General features: G+C 44.3%; 1 protein-coding gene across 1 annotated transcript in view; it reads right to left on the reverse strand.

Annotated features, from left to right (window-relative positions):
* The window catches only part of LOC137439145 (astrotactin-2), a 1,262,948-nt gene that overhangs the window by 1,058,219 nt on the left and 181,923 nt on the right, over positions 1 to 22,806 (reverse strand). The window contains exon 3 of the mRNA XM_068134866.2: positions 1,649 to 1,898. Coding sequence (XP_067990967.2) covers positions 1,649 to 1,898 — 250 coding nt within the window. The remainder of the gene's footprint in view (positions 1 to 1,648; positions 1,899 to 22,806) is intronic.

Genomic DNA, 22,806 nt, shown 5'->3' on the forward strand with positions numbered 1-22,806 from the left:
ACTTTGACATAAAGGAAGTCCCTCTCTTTGCTTCAAATGTTTCGAATCTCTTTGCTTCAAGTGATTCGGATTTTAACGCTCTGTACCCTGACCAGGAACATGAGACACAAGATACTGACAACATTATGTATTCCCCAGAACAGCAGCACGTGAGAGATCTCATGGGCATGATCGTTGATTAACTTCGAAGATCTGCAAGGACCGCATCTGCAAAGGGTGGGGGGGAGCAAGTTCCGCAGGGGAGGTTGTTGGCCCCCTGGCGGAGCAGAACCTCATCTGGACCAGAGGCCTTCGTTGTGGATCCGAAACGTTAATAGACTTTCATGTTCTGAGCCTTCATGTTCCAAACACGCACAACATGACACCTTTCAAACATGCATGCAAGGTACTTTATGTGCATGGCATGCCCTTGGAGGACACACATACAACACTCAATAAAGCCCGATGTGGCCACATATAACACTATACTCTTTTGCTTTGCAAATAAAGCCGATGTGGCCTGGTCTCTGTGATACGTAGTCTCGTAGAGACCAAATGGGGGAATGTCGAGATCATGCCTTTTATTGTGCCTTATGTAATTGTGGTTTGCATTTAATAATGGTTGCTTTGTGAAAAGGATTAAGCTTACTATGTTCCCTCTTGTTTTGAACTATGTTTTATTGTCCAACTGTGCCAAAAAATGTAGAAAGATAGTGAAACTGCTTGCTCTGTTAGACCCCTAGTGAAAACGCGTCTGTCTGTCCTTGACCAAAAGCCAACATGGAAGATAAGTTTTGAGAATGTCACGGTGCTCTTTCTCCCTCCCGCATCTTGCCCTTTGCTCATGCCAAAGAAGATAGGACAAGGGTGGGGGTACTGGTCAACGTTTCCCCCATTGTGTATTATACTGCTGAAACTTGCCAAAATTAGCGGAGATTTTTATCACACTCTGCAAGTATATAAGGAAGTTCTTTCTGTAAGGAACTCAGGAGTGTATGTGGCCATGCTGTTCGTCTGTGAATGGTATGACTCTTACACCCTCCACAGCGCTGTGATATTGGTTCATCATTAAATCTTGTTATCTCTTGAACTCAAGGTGTGGAACATGGTTCTGTTCTCGTCATATATACATACATATATATATATATATATATATATATATATATATATATATATATATATATATATATATATATATATATATATATATATATATATATATATATATATATATATATATATATATATATACTGTATATATATATATATATATATATATATATATATATATATATATATATATATATATATATATATATATATACATATATATATATATATATATACATACATACATACATACATATATATATATATATATATATATATATATATATATATTATATATATATATATATATATATATATATTAAGAGACATGGAATATCTGGCTTTATGCACCTCACCGCCCTTCATCCTCCCGCAAATTGTGCATGTTTCAAGATGTGAGCTGTTGCAGGCCCTCTATCACAGAGTAGTAGCTAGACTAGAGCAATAGAGCATGCCAAGGATCGAAACCGAGCTCGACAGCCATACACCACACCACAAGCACTAGCTCATAACAGCACTTTGTCTCCACATGTGGTTTCTTTTCAATGTATGTACCCACCATCAGCATGACTATCTTGCAGGAGTCGAGTATTTGAACGTCGTGAATCAAGACCATGAGAACCTAGAAGGACTGAAGGAATGTAGTGGATCTCATCACCAGCTTCAGCACTTGCACTTTTCTGTGGTGGCATTGGAGGGCGGTGGCGTGCACTTGCCGGTAGGCAGCAGGTGGAGCCCGCACCACCACGGCGGTTGTACAATGCCAAGGTGAGCAGCAGCAGCAGTATTAGGAGAGCGATGAGACCACCCTGCAAGAGCCACAAACATAAACCATGTGATAAAACAGCTTCATAATCCTCATAAACACAAGACACATAAATGTCCAGGGAGCATATTTCATGAAAAGAATACACATGAACACAAACAAAAAATTTAAACAAATCATCCTTGTCTCATCCTTAAGACTGGCAGATCGCATCCTCTCCACTCTCTGCACACCTTGATAGAATCAGAGGCTGGTCTAACATTTGGAATATGTCTTCCAACCCCGACAAATCCCACACCCTCACCCCGTCTCTCCAAAAGGACCGTTTGGCAAACCCTCCCATCTAATTCCTCAACAAACCACTTGAAGAGGTTAAGTCACTCCAACCTTTGGCCTCACCATCATCAATGATGTTTCATGGGCAACAATATTTCCAAGATGGCCTCCAAAGCCATGAGCCTCCGACTGGACATCCACCAACCATCATGCGCGGTCTTCCCTTGACCAATCTGAACTTTTGACAACTTACAAGATCTTCATTCACAACAAGGCCCATTCCCCCCAAATCTAGGTTATTGTGGTTTCTTCCTTCTCCATCACCTCTTTTCAATTGTTCTTTCTCGATTGGTTTGTTCCTTTTCTGTTTCATCCCCACTTCCCCAATCTTCTTCTTCTTCTTCTTGCTTTTTGAGGTTGTGTGTAGCTTGTTCACACCCATGTGTTCTTCGCTCACTCCCCTTGATCTCACTCTCACCTCAACTCTGCGGTTGGTGTTTTACCCTTTTCATTATGCTCTTGCTCGTCCATGAGCACACATGCACATGCACAACAACATATCTATACAAACATACATACATATACACAACACACATACATAGATATATACATACATACATACATACATACATACATGTACATTGTACACATATACATATATGCATACATACATACATACATGTACATTGTACACATATACATCCATACATACACACACACATCAATACATAGACACACATACATACACATATACATACTGTACATGCATACATACACATACATACACACACACATACATACACATATACATACATACATACATACATACATGTACACATATACATCCATACATACACACACATATACATACACATATGCATACTGTACATCCATCCATACATACATACGCACACACATACATACACATACACATACACAACACACATACATACATATATACATACATATACTGAGGCACATGAAACATGTTGTTGAGGCACATGAAACACACATACACAACACACATACATACATATATACATACATATACACAACACACACACATATATACATACATACATACATACATACATACAGGTACACATATACATCCATACATCCATACACATATACATACTGTACATACATACATACATACATACATACATGCATGTTATATGCATACATATACCACAGCTCCATGAGAGCATGATTATTATTACTCCCGACAGGGAGTAATGCATTCGATCGTGTCCGTCCGTGTGTGTGTGTGTGTGTGTGTGTGTGTGTTGCGTGTGTGTGTGTGTGTGTGTGTGTGTGTGTGTGTGTGTGTCCGTGTGCGCGTGTGTGTTTGTGAACAAGATATCTGGAAAAGTTCTGAACAGATTTGGATGAAAGTTGGTGGGATGATTGTCCTTGGGATAAGGAAGAATTGATTAGTTTTTGGTGAAGCTCAGGATATTATTCCCGATCCAGGAATTTTTTTTGAAGGATTGTTTACCATTGGAAGATCGGGCTCAGCAGCGGCCACCCACGGCGGGAGTATGCGCTCTATTGAGTGGCGTTCTAGTTGTCTTAAGTCATCTTGTGGTTTGTACATACATACATACCGACATACATACATGTTATATACATACATATACCACAGCTCCATTGGAGCATGATTATTATTATCTTAAGTTATCTTGTAGTTTGTTAGGCATTTGACATGCATGTTTGTCCATGCAGTGCATTCAGAAAGTATTCAGACCCCTTCACTTTTTTCACATTTTGTTATGTTGCAGCCTCATGCTGAAATCGTTTATATTCATTTTTTCCCTCATCAATCTGCACTCAATACCCCATAATGACAAAGAGAAAACAGGATTTTAGAAAGTTTTGCAAATTTATTAAAAAGAAAAAACTGAAATATCACATTGACATAAGTATTCAGACCCTTTGCTATGACACTTGAAATTTAGCTCAGGTGCCTCCGATTTCTCTTGATCATCTTTGATAAGTTTCTGCACCTTGATTGGAGTCCACCTGTGGTAAATTCAATTGATTGGACATGATTTGGAAAGGCACACACCTGTCTATATAAGGTCTCACAGCTGGCAATGCATATCAGAGCAAAAACCAAGCCATGAGGTCGAAGGAACTGCCTGCAGAGCTCAGAGACAGGATTGTGCCGAGACACAGATCTGGGGAAGCCTACAAAAAAATCTCTGCTGCATTGAAGGTTCCCAAGAGCACAGTGACCTCCATAATTCTTAAATGGAGGAAGTTTGGAACAACCAGGACTCTTCCTAGAGCTGGCCGCCCGGCCAAACTGAGCAATCGGGGGAGAATGGACTTGGTAAGAGAGGTGACCAAGAACCCGATGGTCACTCTGGCTGAGCTCCAGAGATCCTGTGTGGAGATGGGAGAAACTTCCAGAAGGACAACCATCACTGCAACACTCCACAACATGAAAGCCTGCTTGGAGTTTGCAAAATTGCACCTAAAGGACTCTCAGACTGTAAGAAACAAGATTGTGTGGGCTTTCATGTGTCTTTCACTGAGGAGAGGCTTCCGTCTGGCCACTCTGTCACAAAGCCCAGATCGGTGGGGTGTTGCAGTGATGGTTGTCCTTCTGGAAGTTTCTCCCATCTCCACAAAGGATCTCTGGAGCTCAGCCAGAGTGACCATCGGGTTCTTGGTCACCTCTCTTACCAAGGCCCTTCTCCCCCGATTGCTCAGTTTGGCCGGGCGGCCAGCTCTAGGAAGAGTCCAGGTTGTTCCAAACTTCTTCCATTTAAGAATTATGGAGGCCACTGCGCTCTTGGGAACCTTCAATGCAGCAGAGATTATTTTGTCGGCTTCCCCAGATCTGTGCCTCGACACAATCCTGTCTCTGAGCTCTGCAGGCAGTTCCTTCGACCTCATGGCTTGGTTTTTGCTCTGATATGCATTGTCAGCTGTGAGACCTTATATAGACAGGTGTGTGCCTTTCCAAATCATGTCCAATCAATTGAATTTACCACAGGTGGACGTCAATCAAGGTGTAGAAACATCTCAAATATGATCAAGAGAAATGGGAGGCACCTGAGCTAAATTTCAAGGCTCATAGCAAAGGGTATGAATACTTATGTCAATGTGATATTTCAGTTTTTTCTTTTTTATAAATTGCAAAACTTTCTAAAATCCTGTTTTCTCTTTGTCATTATGGGGTATTGAGTGTAGATTGATGAGGAAAAAATGAATATAAACGATTTCAGCATAAGGCTGCAACATAACAAAATGTGAAAAAAGTGAAGGGGTCTGAATACTTTCTGAATGCACTGTATGTCGTCCTATGTCCTCATCCTCTTTATTTATGTGAACACTTTCTGTCCATGATCTGAACACGTTTTGTTGAGACAAAATTCCAACAATAAACTCGAGGCTATTTGCAGTGTACTCACGTCCACGACCAGTTTTGTAATGCTACTAACCATGCAAGCAGAGCTAATGGTCCCCGAAAACAGCCGCTCTGTTTGCATAACGTCAGCGGCCGAGACGAGTTTTGGGAAAATATCCACCCGAAGGATTACTTGAGGAACAATGAGGTGCTGTAATTTCTCCACACAACCTCAATATCGGATAGTTGATCAGGTGAGGCCGAGACTTATACCAATGGCTTTCTGAAGTAGAACATAAACTGGGCACATAAAACTGTTACACTGTCTGCATAACCTGGACACATAAAACTGCTGTTACACTATCGACATAAACTGGACACATAAAACTGCTGTTACACTGTCTGCATAACCTGGACACATAAAACTGCTGTTACACTATCTGCATAACCTGGACACATAAAACTGCAGTTACACTATCTGCATAACCTGGACACATAAAACTGCTGTTACACTATCTGCATAACTTGGACACATAAAACTGCTGTTACACTATCGACATAAACTGGACACATAAAACTGCTGTTACACCTTCTACATAACCTGGACACATAAAACTGCCGTTACACTATCTACATAAACTGGACACATAAAACTGCTGTTACACCTTCAACATAACCTGGACAAATAAAACTGCTGTTACACCTTCTACATAACCTGGACACATAAAACTGCTGTTACACTATCTACATAAACTGGACACATAAAACTGCTGTTACACCTTCAACATACCCTGTGTTACGGAGTCCTCTACAATCTCCTGGTCTCGGTAACCTCCGAACCCCGAGAGGAACCCCGGCAGAAAAATATATTACCCTGTGTTGAAAATCAATAGTGAAACCACACCAATTATTATAAATGAACAAACTTGTATTATAAATCACACACAGGAAATATGGTACAGCAATTGGCCATTAAGAGTGCACTCTATATATATATCTTATATAAAGTCAAGTGACTCACAGCTCTGCCAGCAAATGAACGGACACTCCTCAATGTCTCTATGACTTTTCCCAAGGCGAATGGGATTCGCTCCAGCGGTCGATGGAACGAAATCCGGTCGAAGTGCGAATCTCGCTCTCCAGTCGATATCCGAAGCATGTACAGTGGGCAAGGGTGCTCTTCCCACAAAACTGTACAACGGCGCCCTCCAGAGGCGCACCTTCACCGCTCCCTCAGCAAACCGCAACGTAATTGGAGACCAACCGGTCACACCCACTCATCCCCGACAGACGGTAGGATGTTGTCATGTATGAAGCTGCAAATATTCACCGTTGTTTCCCTACACCGGGACTGCATTGTATCCCTACGCCCCAGCTCGGATGGCGCTGCAGTTAATCGGGCCTGTATCGGCAGAGTGAATAAACGTGTACTACAATTGATCGTAGTATGTCGAGATACTTTACATGGCGACGAGGATAAACATCTAAACCATGACTTCTTTCGGCCATATCGATGAATTCGACCCTCATGAGGGGGATTTTGACACGTATTCTGAGCGGTTGTCTTTTTACTTCGAGGCGAACGGCATCGCGACCGAAGCCCGGGTGAAGGCCGTCTTCCTGTCCGTTTGCGGAGGTGAGACGTTCACACTCGTTAAAAACCTGATTCGGCCTCGGACAATCCAAGAGCTCACTTATGCAGAGCTCAAGGCCGCTTTGAAGGAACATTGTAATCCATCTCCTTCAGTCATCCTGTGTCGGTTTAATTTTTACATGTGCAGACAGCAGCAAGGTCAGTCGATCGCAGACTTCATTGCACACCTCAAAAAACTGTCACATCTGTGTGAGTTTGGGGACACAATTGATGACATGCTCCGTGATTTGCTGGTGGTTGGCATGTCCGATGACCGCACTCGTAGACGCCTGCTTGCTGAGAGAAGACTGACGTTCCAAAATGCCAGAGACACCGCCATTTCCATGGAAAGTGCTGAACGCAACGCTACAAGCATCGGTGCCACTCGCTCGTCTGGTACCAGCCCTGCTGTGAATCGGTTGGATCATGATCAGCCAAAACGTTGGAACAAGGCTCCTCGTCAGAAGCCATTGCAGTCTCAAACACACAACAAATGTTTTCGGTGCTACGGAAAGCACCCTCCAGAGACGTGTCGGTTCAAAGATGCAACCTGCCATTTCTGTTCGAAAACTGGCCATATTGCTCCAGCTTGCATCACTCACAAATCGGGAAAAGGAAAAGCTGCTGACAAGAAGATTCATCAGTTTATCGGTTCGGAGGAACCTGAGCTTGACCAGGTGAGCTCTGTTTCCGACAACTCAGAATCGTATCACCTGCTTCATATTGATTCTCACCATAGGCGGGACCCTCTTCTTGCCACTGTTGTTGTCAACAATCGACCATTGCAAATGGAGGTCGACAATGGTGCGGCCGTCTCGCTCATCAGCCATGCTGTTTTCACAAACCTGTGGAGTGATGCTGACCGACCCCATCTGTAACCTACTAACTATGGACTCTCCACCTATACAGGTGAGAAGATTGTTCCCTGCGGTACATGTGACGTCACGGTGGGCTACGATAACCGTGAGTTTCACCTACCCCTGATCGTCATTCCTGGAAAGGGCCCTTCCTTACTCGGCAGGAACTGGTTGAGCATAATTCGACTGAAGTGGAAAAGCATTCATCAACTCCGGGCAGCCAACGTTTCTCCTACCGCAGCATACACACTCAAAAATGTGCTGGATACGTACCCAGATGTCTTCAAGGATGAGCTTGGAACCTTGAAAGGACATACGGCTAAACTCAGTGTTGACCGGGATGCCAATCCTATATTTTGCAGAGCTCGCTCAGTCCCTTTCGCCCTGCGGGAGTGGATTGACAAGGAACTGGATCATCTTGAAAATCTGGGGATCATCGAGCAAATCCAGTATGCCGAATGGGCGGCGCCCATCGTTCCGGTCATAAAATCGGACCAGTCCATCCGCATATGTGGAGATTATAAAATGACCGTGAACAAGTGTTCTTCATTGGATAAATATCCAATCCCGAGGATCGAAGACCTCTATGCTCGTCTCACGGGAGGCAAGACTTTTACGAAACTCGATCTCAAATCCGCCTATCTACAGCTCTGCTTGGATGAGAATTCGAAACAGTATCTTACCATCAACACACATCGTGGGTTGTACAGGTACCACCGACTCAGTTTTGGAGTGAAATCTGCACCTGGAATTTATCAGTGTGTCATGGACAGTTTGTTTGCCGCCGAACGCAACGTCGTTTGTTACCAGGATGATATTCTGGTTGCTGGTCGTACGGACGCGGAACATCTACAAAACCTGGATCGAGTTCTGAAGAAGATTTCGGACTCCGGCCTACGTTTGCGTCGAGACAAGTGCAAGTTTATGGTGCCATCAGTCACGGACCTGGGTCATACGATTGATGCCGAGGGTCTACACCCGACAGATGAGAAGGTCCGAGCTATCAAGGATGCTCCTGCTCCATGAGACGTGACCGAATTGAAGTCATACCTCGGTTTGCTTCAGTTCTATGGTCGTTACATCCCGAATGTGACCGACGTTTTGGGCCCCCTTTATCGGCTTTTGAGGAAAGGAGCCTCCTGGAGCTGGGGGTCTACTGAACAATCAGCATTCCAGACCTCTAAGGATCTGCTCAAATCGTCCAATGTTCTCGTTCATTTTGATCCAGAGAAGGATCTTGTGCTGACATGCGATGCCTGTCAATATGGAGTGGGGAGTGTATTATCACACGTGATGCCTGACGGTACGGAAAGACCGGTTGCATTTGCATCCAGAACGTTGTCCCCGGCAGAGAAGAACTATTCCCAACTTGACAAGGAAGGATTGGGAATCGTTTTCGGCATCAGCAAATTTCGCCAGTACCTTCTTGGACATCATTTCACGATTCGCACTGATCACAAGCCGCTGATCAGTCTGTTTGGTCCAACTAAGGCGACATCTGACACACTACCGCCCAGGATCATCCGCTGGTCCCTGTTTCTCGCTGCTTATGACTACACCATATGTTTTAAGCCCGGTTCGTCTATCACAAATGCAGATGCCATGAGTCGGTTACCCCTTCCAGAATCCGTTGATGATTCGCCCACACCAGGATCCATTATCGCACTGATGGATCATCTGGAAGATTGTGCTGTCGATTCCGGCCAGATCCGCACTCATACTCGACGAGACCCCGTTCTGTCCAGAACTGTCCAGGCTGTACAGTTTGGATGGCATTTGCTACCTGAGGGTGACCCAGATTTTGCGGCTTTTAAAGCACGTACTAACGAACTCAGTGTGGAAAATGGTTGCCTACTCTGGGGATGTCCTGTCGTGATCGCAAAAAATCTGCGTTCCAGGGTCATGGATGAAAGCCATGACTGTCACCCCGGGATTGTGAAGATGAAGTCACTCGCTAGAAACTATGTGTGGTGGCCGAATCTTGATGCTGATATCGAACATCATGTTCGACATTGTTACCCCTGCCAGAGCACCCGGAATACACCTGCGAAAGCGCCACTGCATCCCTGGGAATGGCCCAGCGAACCGTGGCATCGCCTACATCTCGATTATGCCGGGCCTATTAACGGCAGCATGATTCTAATAATTACGGATGCGCACACAAAATGGATTGATGCCTATGTGACGCGTGGTACTACGTCAGCCATTGCCATCGAAAGACTCAGACGCTGTTTCGCCACTCATGGTCTGCCCAGGATGATCGTGAGTGATAACGGTTCGTGTTTTTCCAGGTCCGAGTTTGCCGAGTTCACACGTCGGAACGGCATCAAACATAAGTTTGTCAGCCCACATCACCAGGCTTCAAATGGCTTGGCCGAACGATCCGTGGGAATCATCAAATCCGGAATGCAGAAACTTCAGGAGGGAACCCTGGAAACAAAGCTTTCTCGGCTCCTGTTCAAATACCGCATCATGCCAGAATCAACAACCGGTGCAGCTCCGTCTGAGTTATTGATGAAACGACACTTGAGATCGATACTTGACAATCTCAAACCAGACATATCATCAAATGTTTATCAGAGCCAGCTTAATCAAAAGTTGGTGCATGATAAGACGTCCAACAGTCGATGTATCAACATTGGAGATCCAGTGTTTGCCCGAAATTTTGGTGCAGGTGCGACGTGGCTACCGGGGGACATCATCGAGAAGCCAGGTCCACTGTCCTGCGTGATTCGCCTGCAGGACGGCCGCGAAATTCGTCGACATCAGGACCACATAACCTACCGTCACTGTGAGTCGATAGAGCCTGCAGCATCGTCACAGTCAGGACAACAGATCGACCCGCCACTGCCGGAGATCTTCGTGGCCGCTCCAGCCAGCTCGGATGCCCCGAAAACCTCTGCGAACGCTACACCCTTCGTGGAGACCAAAGGAATCAATTCGGACTCTGTATCCACTGGTACACCGCGACCCAAAGGAATCACCTCGTACTCTGTATCCACTGGTACACCGCGACGCTCAATGCGTGAGAGAAAAGCACCCGACCGATTGAATCTTTGAAGATGTTTTTTTTCACGGTGACACATGTTCTATTTTCACGGTGACACATGTTCTATTTTCACGTATTTTCATTATTCTCATAATCGTTTGCACACACATTTTCACATGTTTTGGAAATGTTGCTTTTGAAATGTCAATTCTTGAAATCTAGCACGTATTGCTCTTGGTAATTTTGGACTTAAAGGGGAGGATGTCATGTATGAAGCTGCAAATATTCACCGTTGTATCCCTACACCGGGATCGCATTGTATCCCTACGCCCCAGCTCGGATGGCGCTGCAGTTAATCGGTCCTGTATCGGCAGAGTGAATAAACGTGTACTACAATTGATCGTAGTTTGTCGAGATACTTTACAGATGTTGGGGGTGAAGATGACATGAAGCAAACGTTCACCGGTGTCCGAAGCACGGGGTTCAAAATGGCTGACGGCCCTGGCTTGAGCCGATGCGACGAGGCAAGGATTTGTCGGAATCTCAGCGCCCCAAATCTGTCTTCGCAGATTTCTCCACTCCAGCGAATATTCTTATCGCCGGATGTCCCTTCCAGGAACTCAAAATCCCCTCGCGGCTGTCGGTGAACCTGGCTCGTTACGGAGCGCTGACGTCACGCCTCCTCTCCAACTTTGTTCACCCTGCTTCTTCCTCTTCACCTTCTTGTCTTCTCCTTCGGTTTCCTGTTTCACTTACAGTTATCCTTTTTAACTTTTGATAACCGTTCGTGAATAATAAACCTTGTGAAACTAATAATAATACATAATATCAGAAACATGTCCAGTGGGTGAAAACCACAATAACGGAAGTCACGAATCCGTAACACTTCCCCCCCTCAAGAAAGAAAGTTTGAACACAGCGAAAACTTTCTTTGCATGCAAACCTTTTTAAAAACAAAAGTAAATTCACAACCCACATCATCAATTCCCGTGGGAAACAATATTCAACACTCCCCAAAAATAAAGCAACAAAATTTCACACAACCCACAGAGATTTCCAAAGTTAATTCACTCTGGACAAAGCATCAGCAACGACATTGTCCCTGCTCTTTGCATGCTCAATTTCCCGTTGGACTCCTGCAAAGCCAAACTCCATCTCATCACCCTCTGATTTTTACTTTCAGGTTCTTGTGAATGAAGGTTAAGGGGTGGTGATCAAAAATCCAAGGCCAGCAAATCTATAGCACTTTTCCCGGGAGGCCGAGCTGAAGGCCAGGTTCCATGGTGGTTGGGTGGTGAGGCCGGGAAGTATTCCCTATATGGACGCCTTTAGGAACGTGGAGTTCACGGTTAGTCCGTGCAGGAACGTTTACTACATGGACGCCTTTAGGAACATGGCGTTCACGGTTAATCCGTGTAGGAATTTTTGCTCGGCTGCTCCACAACATTCAGTGCTTCAACTCTTTCTAACTTTCGTAATAATCCCGGTTGGACCGCTTGGCCCTGTGGTCACGGGAATAGCGGTCTCCTTCTCGGCCGCTACCCTGATAATCATTCTTTCGGGAGATGCCGTAACTCTGGGAGCCTCCATGGTAATTTCGGCTGCGGCCACCACCAAAACTACCGCCAAGTTGTCTTCTTCTGTAGACCCCTCGGCGCCTACGAAATGCCTTCCCTACGGTTATGATCCGACCCTCCAACTTCTTGCTATTCAGATCCTTTTCTGCATCTGGCGTCCATTGAGTTTTCAAACGTGACAAAGCCAAACCCTCTTGACTTTTGTGTCTCCCTGTCTTTTATCAGCACTACTTCCAAAAGCGGTCCATATTTGCTGAAGGCAGACTCCAGAACATCTTCCTTTGTTTTGAAGTTCAGTCCACCTACAAATAACTTGCTAAACTTGTCGCCATCCCTAACTGGTGTGGTGTTATTCTCCCTACTGGGCTTTTTAACAATCATCGGGTTACCATAAACTTGACCACGGGCCAAATCATTCCCGATAACAACCGATACTCCCTCTACAGGAAGCGTGGCTTGTAAACCGACGGTGACCGGTCCTGACACCAAATCGGACTCCAAATGGATGACATGAAGTGGAGCACTAACAGCCACCAATCCCCTGTAAACGAACACTATCCCCAGTTGCCGTCTCCTCGGACCATGGCAAGATGCCTTCAAGCATTAAAGATTGATGTGCCCCTGTGTCCCTCAATATCCTAACCGGTCTCCGGTTAGTCGAGTCTCCATCCAGTGACACAAACCCCTTTGAAATAAATGGTTGGTAATCCTTTTGAGGGCGATTTCTCACACTGGCCATTGCATTCGGAGTTGTACTACTCGAACTCCGCTCCTGATTTTACTTTCCCAGAGCATAACAGTTGGACATCACGTGTCCAGGTTTATGGCAAAAAGTGCAAGTAGGCCCGGAGGAGAACCTCGTGGTCAGCCAAGGCATGGGGGCGGCGGTCTGCCTCGAGCCCCCCGGACGATAGGTCTGTCTTGGAACTGCAGTCTTCTGATTTCTAGAAGTCGTGGTGTCAGAGTGGTCCTCATAGTCATCGCGAGGCCGCCCCCCTGGATCTTCGTTCTCCGCACCAGATGTATCATAACTCTCCGTGCGAACTCTAGGCGGGAAGTTAGGTTTATGGAACCTCATCCTGTGTGTTAAGGCATAGTCATCCGCCATGGTTGCTGCCTCATACAACTTTGGTACTTTCCTTTCCTCCAGATGTACTTTAATGTCCTCGTGGACGCACTGTTGGAATTCCTCCACCAGGATCAATTGTCGCAATAGTTCGAAGTCTTTCCCAACTCCTCTTGAATCACACCACCGATCAAACACGGTTTCTTTAATTCTGGCAAACTCCACATGGGTCTCATTCTCCCTCTTCCTGGTGTTCCAGAATTTTTGCCGGTAAGCTTCAGGGACCAATTCATAGGCCTTGAGAATGGTTTTCTTCACTATCTCATAATCTGCACATTGCACAATCGGTAAAGCTGAATAAATATCTTGAGCTTTACCCACCAGAACACTTTGTACTAATATGGTCCAGGACTCCAACGGCCATTTTAGCATTTGAGCCACTTTCTAAAAGTGTAAAAAAAACTTGGCTACCTCCTTTTCATTGAAGGGTGGAACCAGCCTCACATGTCTGCCAACATCCCAGGTGTTTTGATTAGTTGTCGAACCAGTCGGCATGGGTGGTACCTCTCCCCGTTCTCTCATGAACTCCAGCTCCTTGACTTTAATTTCCTGCTGACGTGCCAATTCACGGTCCTTTAACTCCCTTTCGGCTCTTCTCTCCTCTGCTTCGAGTTCTCTTGCAGTTCTCCTTTCCTCTGCTTTTTTGTCTTCTAACCTTTCCTGGAGTTCTCTTTCCACTCTCCTTTCCTCTGCTTTTTTGTCTTCTAACCTTTCCTGGAGTTCTCTTTCCACTCTCCTTTCCTCTGTTTTTTTTCTCTTCTAACCTTTCCTGGCTCTTCAATTGCATCTCCGTTTTTTGGAGCTCCACACTTTCTTGTTCTTCTGGTAACCAATCCAAGGCTCCCTCTCTCCATGTTCCTTGTTCCACCATAGATTCTATCACCACTGTCTGCATCTCTGTTTTCTTCATTTTAGCTCGGACCTCCAAGCTAAAATGTTTGCCCAATATCAAGAGTTCCGATTTTAGTAACGCTCGGAACTGTGCCTCGCTAGGGGTCACTGTAAACTTCTCTGCGTCAAACTCCATGGTGACTATCCGTTAACACCTGTTAACCTTCACACAAGAAATTTCCCAAAAAAACAAAAAAAAATTTTTTTGGTTTTTTGAAAAATTTGGGAATGTTGAACAAATTCTAAAATTGGAAAATTTGGGAATGCTAGTGAATTCTATCCCAGACGATATTTAAGGAATTTTATATCCCGGACGAAGACCCAATTTCGAGCCTACGAGTTTCAATTGGACGAGCCCCCAATTTCTGTTACGGAGTCCTCTACAATCTCCTGGTCTCGGTAACCTCCGAACCCCGAGAGGAACCCCGGCAGAAAAATATATTACCCTGTGTTGAAAACCAATAGTGAAACCACACCAATGATTAATAAATGAACAAACTTGTATTATAAATCACACACAGGTAATATGGTACAGCAAATGGCCATTAAGAGTGCACTCTATATATATCTTATATAAAGTCAAGTGACTCACGGCTCTGCCAGCAAATGAACGGAAACTCCTCAATGTCTCTATGACTTTTCCCAAGGCGAATGGGATTCGCTCCAGCGGTCGATGGAACGAAATCCGGTCGAAGCCCGAATCTCGCTCTCCAGTCGATATCCAAAGCGTGTACAGTGGGCAAGGGTGCTCTTCCTGCAAAACTGTACAACGGTGCCCTCCAGAGGCGCACCTTCACCGCTCCCTCAGCAAACCGCAACGTAATTGGAGACCAAGCAGTCGCACCCACTCATCCCCGACAGACGGTAGGATGTTGGGGGTGAAGATGACACGAAGCAAACGTTCACCGGTGTCCGAAGCACGGGGTTCAAAATGGCTGACGGCTCTGGCTTGAGCCAATGCGACGGGGCAAGGATTCGTTGGAATCTCAGCGCCCCAAATCTGTCTTCACAGATTTCTCCACTCCAGCGAATATTCTTATCGCCAGATGTCCCTTCCAGGAACTCAAAATCCCCTCGTGGCTGTCGGTGAACCTGGCTCGTTACGGAGCGCTGACGTCACACCTCCTCTCCAACTTGGTTCGCCCTGCTTCTTCCTCTTCACCTTCTTGTCTTCTCCTTCGGTTTCCTGTTTCACTTACAGTTATCCTTTTTAACTTTTGATAACCGTTCGTGAATAATAAACCTTGTGAAACTAATAATAATACATAATATCAGAAACATGTCCAGTGGGTGAAAACCACAATAAAGGAAGTCACGAATCCATAACACCTGGACACATAAAACTGCTGTTACACCTTCTACATAACCTGGGCACATAAAACTGCTGTTACACTATCTACATAAACTGGACACATAAAACTACTGTTACACTATCTACATAAACTGGACACATAAAACTGTTACACTATCTGCATAACCTGGACACATAAAACTGCTGTTACACTATCTACATAAACTGGACACATAAAACTGCTGTTACACCTTCTACATAACCTGGACACATAAAACTGCTGATACACCTTCTACATAACCTGGACACATAAAACTGCTGTTATGCCTTCTACATAACCTGGACACATAAAACTGCTGTTACACTATCTACATAAACTGGACACATAAAACTGCTCTTACACCTTCTACATAACCTGGACACATAAAACTGCTGTTACACTATCTACCTAACCTGGACACATAAAACTGCTGTTACACCTTCTACATAACCTGGGCACATAAAACTGCTGTTACACTATCTACATAAACTGGACACATAAAACTACTGTTACACTATCTACATAAACTGGACACATAAAACTGTTACACTATCTGCATAACCTGGACACATAAAACTGCTGTTACACTATCTACATAAACTGGACACATAAAACTGCTGTTACACCTTCTACATAACCTGGACACATAAAACTGCTGATACACCTTCTACATAACCTGGACACATAAAACTGCTGTTATGCCTTCTACATAACCTGGACACATAAAACTGCTGTTACACTATCTACATAAACTGGACACATAAAACTGCTCTTACACCTTCTACATAACCTGGACACATAAAACTGCTGTTACACTATCTACCTAACCTGGACACATAAAACTGCTGTTAGACCTTCTACATAATCTGGACACATAAAACTGCTGTTACACCTTCTACATAACCTGGACACATAAAACTGCTGTTACACTTTCTAGATAACCTGGACACATAAAATTGTTGTAACACTATCTACATAACCTGGACACATAAAATTGCTGTTACACTATCTGCATAACCTGGACACATAAAACTGCCGTCATAAATTATGACGTCATAACAAAGGCACCGATGACATCATCCTTAACATATCTTATTCCCCAAGCGGATTACTTGACAATGAGCCATGTTTAAATTTTTTCCATGGGGCGGTTTCAGAGATATAGAGGTGCAACTTTTTTCGATTTTTTCCAAGATGGCGTCTATACCACGTGACCTATGACGTTACAATTATCATTAAAAAATTCTACCGGAGGAGCCGCAAATATTCTGAAAATTTTGTGTCCATCGGTCTAACAGTTAAAAAGGATTTTTGTTTTATTCATACTGATCAGATCAAGCGTTGTACTTGTCGAATTATGACGTCATAATTAAGGCAACGATGACTTCACCATCAATATATCTTATTCCCCTTGAGTACTTGAGTACTTGACAGTGAGTCCTTGACAATGAGCCATGTTTCAATTTTTTTCCATTGAGCGGTTTGGGAGACATAGAGGTGTAACGTTTTTCCAAGATGGCGTCCGTACCACGTGACCTATGACGTCATAATTATGAATAAAAAATTCCAACGGTGGAGGCGCTTGTATGGTAAAATTTCGTGTCAATCGGACCAACGGTTGCCGAGAAAATAATTTTTTTTTATGCAGACACGTACGGCACACGGCACACGGACGCACCTGAATGCTAAACCTTGCTTTTCGCTTCGCGAGCGCAAGGTAATAAGTGCCCGAGAGGACGTACCTGATCAGGGAGGTATATGCTCTTCACACATCTATAAATCATCTCAAACCAATTATCCAAACACATAGACACCTGGGACTAGATCAGGTGCACCACGTGTGTGGCGGAACACTTGGCATTGAATTTAAGGTGGAAAACAGGCAAATGCTTTGCTACTAAATTACACATATTATTATTACTATTTTCATTATTATTATTATTACATTAATAATTACGTCGTGAAATGCAGAGTTGAACTATCTAATTATTATATAAAAATTGATAATATTACAATATTAGTCACATACAAGGCACAGATCGAAATGTTTTTTTTGTATACAAGATCGAGGCTCGTGTAAGAGCGAGCACATCAAACACATATTAGCACATAAAACACAAAAACACACTCAGGCATATAAAACAACAAGAAAAAGAGCAATCAGAGATTGCAAACCCTCGCCAGGATGTAATTTCAGTGGTTTTTTAAGGCTTTTGTGTTAAAACCAATATGGCGGCCTAACCACGTGACCGATGACGTCATCATTTTTTTTTTCTAAACTAATTTATTCCTATATTTTGCTCAAGAAATTTCATCTTGATCGGATGAAGTTTTGTACTTGTCGAATTATAACGTCATGATGGAGTCACCTATTACATCATCATTAACATATTTTATTCCCCATGGAGAGTTCTTTACAATGAGCCATGTCTCAATTTTTTCTATGCAGCACTTTCGGAGATAGAGGTGCAAAGTTTTTCGGTTTTTCCAAAATGGCGGCCGAACCACGTGACCTATGACGTCATCAATATTTTTTTCTCCACCAATTTATGCCCACAGGATGCTCAAGTAATTTCATCTTGATCGGATGAAGTTTTGTACTTGTCGAATTATGACGTCATAATGGAGGCACCTATGACATCATCATTAACATATTTTATTTCTCACGGATAGTTCTTTACAATGAGCCATGTCTCAATTTTTTCTATTCAGCGCTTTCGGAGATATGGAGGTGCAAATTTTTTCGATTTTTCCAAGATGGCGGCCGAACCACGTGAACTATGACGCCATAATTATAATTAAAACATTCTACCGGTGCCGTTGCACCTATGGTGAAAATTTCCTGTCGATCGGACCAACGGTTGCAGAGAAAATCATATTTATTCTGTGCGGACAAACAGACAAACAGACAAAGACAAACAAATGAAAAATCGGTCAGAGACCGAGGACTTGCCGGAATGTGCTTTTTTATCGGCTATTTTGGATCAAGTTTTTCCAAGATGACTGTAGAACCACGTGACCGATGACGTCATCATTATTTGTTTTCTAAACTAATTTATTCCTCGATTATGCTCAATAAATTTCATCTTGATCAGATGAAGTTTTGTACTTGTCGAATTATAACGTCATGATGGAGACACCTATGACATCATCATTAACATATTTTATTCCCCATGGAGAGTTCTTTACAATGAGCCATGTCTCCATTTTTTCTATTCAGCACTTTCAGGGATATGGAGGTGCAAAGTTTTTCGGTTTTTCCAAGATGGCGGCCGAACCACGTGACCGATGACGTCATAATAATTTCTTTTTCTCCACCAGTTTATGCCAACATGGCACTCAAGAAGTTGTATCTTGATTCGATGAAGTTTTGTACTTGTCGAATTATGACGTCATAATGGAGGCCTTGGGCCTGGAGAGTTAAAAATTGGGCACAGTCTATACCAGGGCAACTAGATTATGCTCAAGAAATTTCATCTTGATCGGATAAAGTTTTGTACTTGTCGAATTATGACGTCATAATTGAGGCATCTATGACATCATCATTAAAATATTTTATTCCCCATGGAGAGTTCTTCTACAATGAGCCTTGTCTCAATTTTTTATATTCCCCACTTTCGGAGATATAGAGGCGCACATTTTTTCGGGTTTCCAAGATGGCGGCCGAACCACGTGACCAATGACGTCATCATTATTTGTTTTCTAAACTAATTTATTCCTAGATTATGCTCAAGAAATTTCGTCTTGATCGATGAAGTTCTTGTCAAATTATGACGTCATAACGGAGGCCTTGAGCCAAGAGAGTTAAAAATTGGGCCCAGTCTATTCCAGGGCAAGACAAATATGTGTGTAGAGTATGGCGATTCTATGTGCAACGGTGTAGACGTAGTACTGCGCACAAACAGACAGACAGACAGACAGACAGACAAACCAACCAACCAACTAACATAGTTGCCGGAATCTTTTCCGGCAAGTAACAAACGGACTCAATTGCAATACCCTCTCCTCTGGCGAGGGTAATAAAGGGAGGAGGAGACAAGATAGGGGAGAGAGAGGGAAGCACACAAGTACAACAGTAGAGAACAGGGACATCGGGAGATCTGTGGGAGGGAGAGGGCTAGGGGGTGGGGGAGAGGGCTAGGGGGTGGGGGGAGGGGGCTGGGGGTGGGGGATGGGGGTGGGGGGGTGGGGGTGGGGGAGGGGGGAGAGGACTGTGGGGTGTGGAGGGAGGGAGAAGGAAGGGGTACACTGTTCAAAACAAATTGACACTACAAGGAATTTCAGGAACTAGGGCATGCCCGTACTATATATAAGCTAGGACGTGCCCGTACGTGGGTGCCCGTTCCTTGCCAAAAAAAAAAAAAAAAAAAAATTTGTGTAGGGGTGTGTGTGTGTAAACATCCTAGGGCGTGCCCGTACGTGGGTGCAAAAAAACATGCGTGCAAACAACAACAACAAAAAAAAACTTTGAAACCACGTGGCAGTAACGACCACAGAACCCCCCCCCCCCTCTATTTACATGAATGGTTTGGTCCATTCGCAACGACCACAGAACCCCCCCCTCTATTTACATGAAATGGTTTGGTCCAAAGCGAACGGCTTGCGGTGTTTGGTAAAGAAATCGCCATAGCTCGGTAACTACTTGTCCGATTAATTTCAAACCTTGAAAAGGCACATCCTCGGGTCCCCAGCAATATACCTGGCAAGTTTCAAGTATATCGGACCGGTAGTTGTCGAGAAACAGCGGTCACAGACAAACATACACACATACAAACACACATACAAACACACATACAAACACACATACACACATACACACAGAGATTAATGGAATTATAGATAGATGAAGTTGGAGATTGAAAGAGGCGGATTTGGAGTGTATTAACGGGGGTAGAAAAGATCAAGGTTTTGGATGGGGCAAGATAAGAGATGGTGGTGAACAGCTGTTTTAAAGACCTGGAGGGAGGAGTGGGATTGAAGAGAGTGAGGGAGTTTGTTGCAGAGGCGGGAGAAAAGAGGAATGAAAGAGTGAAGGTGAGCAGAGAGTCTTGATTTTGGCGGTTTCACCATAAGTGGGTTGCTGGCCGATCTTGTGCGTCCTGCACGGAAACGCACGGAAACGCACCTGCACGTTCCTGCACGGAAGCGGAAATGTTGGTTTGCATTAACCCTTTCAACAAGCCGAAACCCGTGGAACATCCACGGAAGGGAGGATGTGGTGTATGGATAGAGTGTACCCTTTTATCTCTTCGTATACAACTCACTGATTTCTACCTTATCGTGAACAGGGTAAAGCCTACTTTGATAATCATGAACGGTGGCAGATGTAGGAGTTGGTGAAACGAAAGGGGGGTGAGGGAGGGGGCTGATCATGACCTACCCTACGCCCCATGGCCTACGCCATTTGTTGAGATCATGGCCACAACGGAAACACAACAACTGGATAGGTAGGGCCTAGGCCTACGCCTACTTTTCGTCACTCGGCGAAGTACACTTTGTTTTAAGCTTTCAGAAGCTGAAGCCTTGGTATTTATTGCTTTATATGATACTGATGGGCTGCTGATCGGTTTCACTTCGTTGTAATCACAGTATATGGAAGAAATTATGGTAAACCCACCTAATGAGGTTGGCGTACACGGCGATCGCCGACACCGGCACAAATGCATGCTCTGGATTGTCCACTCAGTGGACGGCTTGCTGTCGCCTTCGACTGTCCAATCAGCGGACGGCTTACTTCGCCTTCACCCAGCAGACGCCAATAAGATGGCGTCGTATCGGCAGTTAATCGGATGCTTTTGGGCCCCAAAGTCGACTAATTCAGATTTTTCGAGTATGGCTGTACGTGATAAACAAAGAGCGCGGTTCGTAGATCGTAAATCCATTAGTGCCGTGGGCATCGGGTCACTGGGTGCGGCGTAAAAGGGATAACAAAGTCGAGTCCTTACGCTATTATTATATAGATGCCCTCCCTCAGTCTCGGGGATGCACTGAATGCTATGGTAAAGGTTATGGTACTTTGTAGAGCACAGACAATGCTTTTATTGCTGGTTCATTGTATGCTTACTGTATGTCTTTGTCCTCCATGTACAAGTCTGAGTCAGAGTAAAAATGGTTAAAGATAAGTTGATTTTCCACTTGTGAATGAAGACATTTGATTGAATCTGCAGCGAAATTGCAACAACACATCTCAGGGTCAGTTTCTTCATCACAATGGACCAGATGGATTGCACGGACTAATGTAACTACACAGCAGGAGCAGAGTGCCTGATATCGCACATGGGAGGATGCTAGCAGGTGGAATGTCCAGCTTAACATCTGCCCAATTGGACGATATCCCATGACATTGTCATTCACGAGTGGAATGCTTATACAGCCTCAGTAATGAGCATTCGTTTTACAATCTGATCGAGTACTCTTGGCTTGCAGCAAAAAAAAACACCCAGTGTATGTTTGTGTGTGTGTGCGAGTGTATGTGTGTGTATGTGTGTGTGTGTGAGAGAATCTATGTGTATATGTATGAGTGTATGTATGTGTGTCTGTGTGTTTGTGTATGTATGTGTGCATGGTGTGTGTACATGTGTGTGTATGAGTGGGAGGTGTGTATGTGTTTGTGTTGTGTCACCGTGGCTTGATGGGTTTTAGCCATGCTTCGGGAAAGACATGCACGTGCACAAATGAATGTGGGCCTTAGATTTGGTCAGACCCGAGTGCAAGGGGGTCTGAGGTTTAACAGACCCAAGTGCAAGGGGGTCTGGGGTTTGACAGACCCAAGTGCAAGGGGGTCTGGGGTTTGACAGACCCAAGTGCAAGGGGGTCTGGGGTTTGACAGACCCAAAAGATGATGACTGGTGGCGGTGACAAACACAGGCATACACACACACACACACACACACACACACACACACACACA

This window comes from Myxine glutinosa, chromosome 13, assembly GCF_964187855.1.
Source record: "Myxine glutinosa chromosome 13, kmMyxGlut1.1, whole genome shotgun sequence".
In the NCBI taxonomy this organism is placed as follows: Eukaryota; Metazoa; Chordata; class Myxini; order Myxiniformes; family Myxinidae; genus Myxine; species Myxine glutinosa.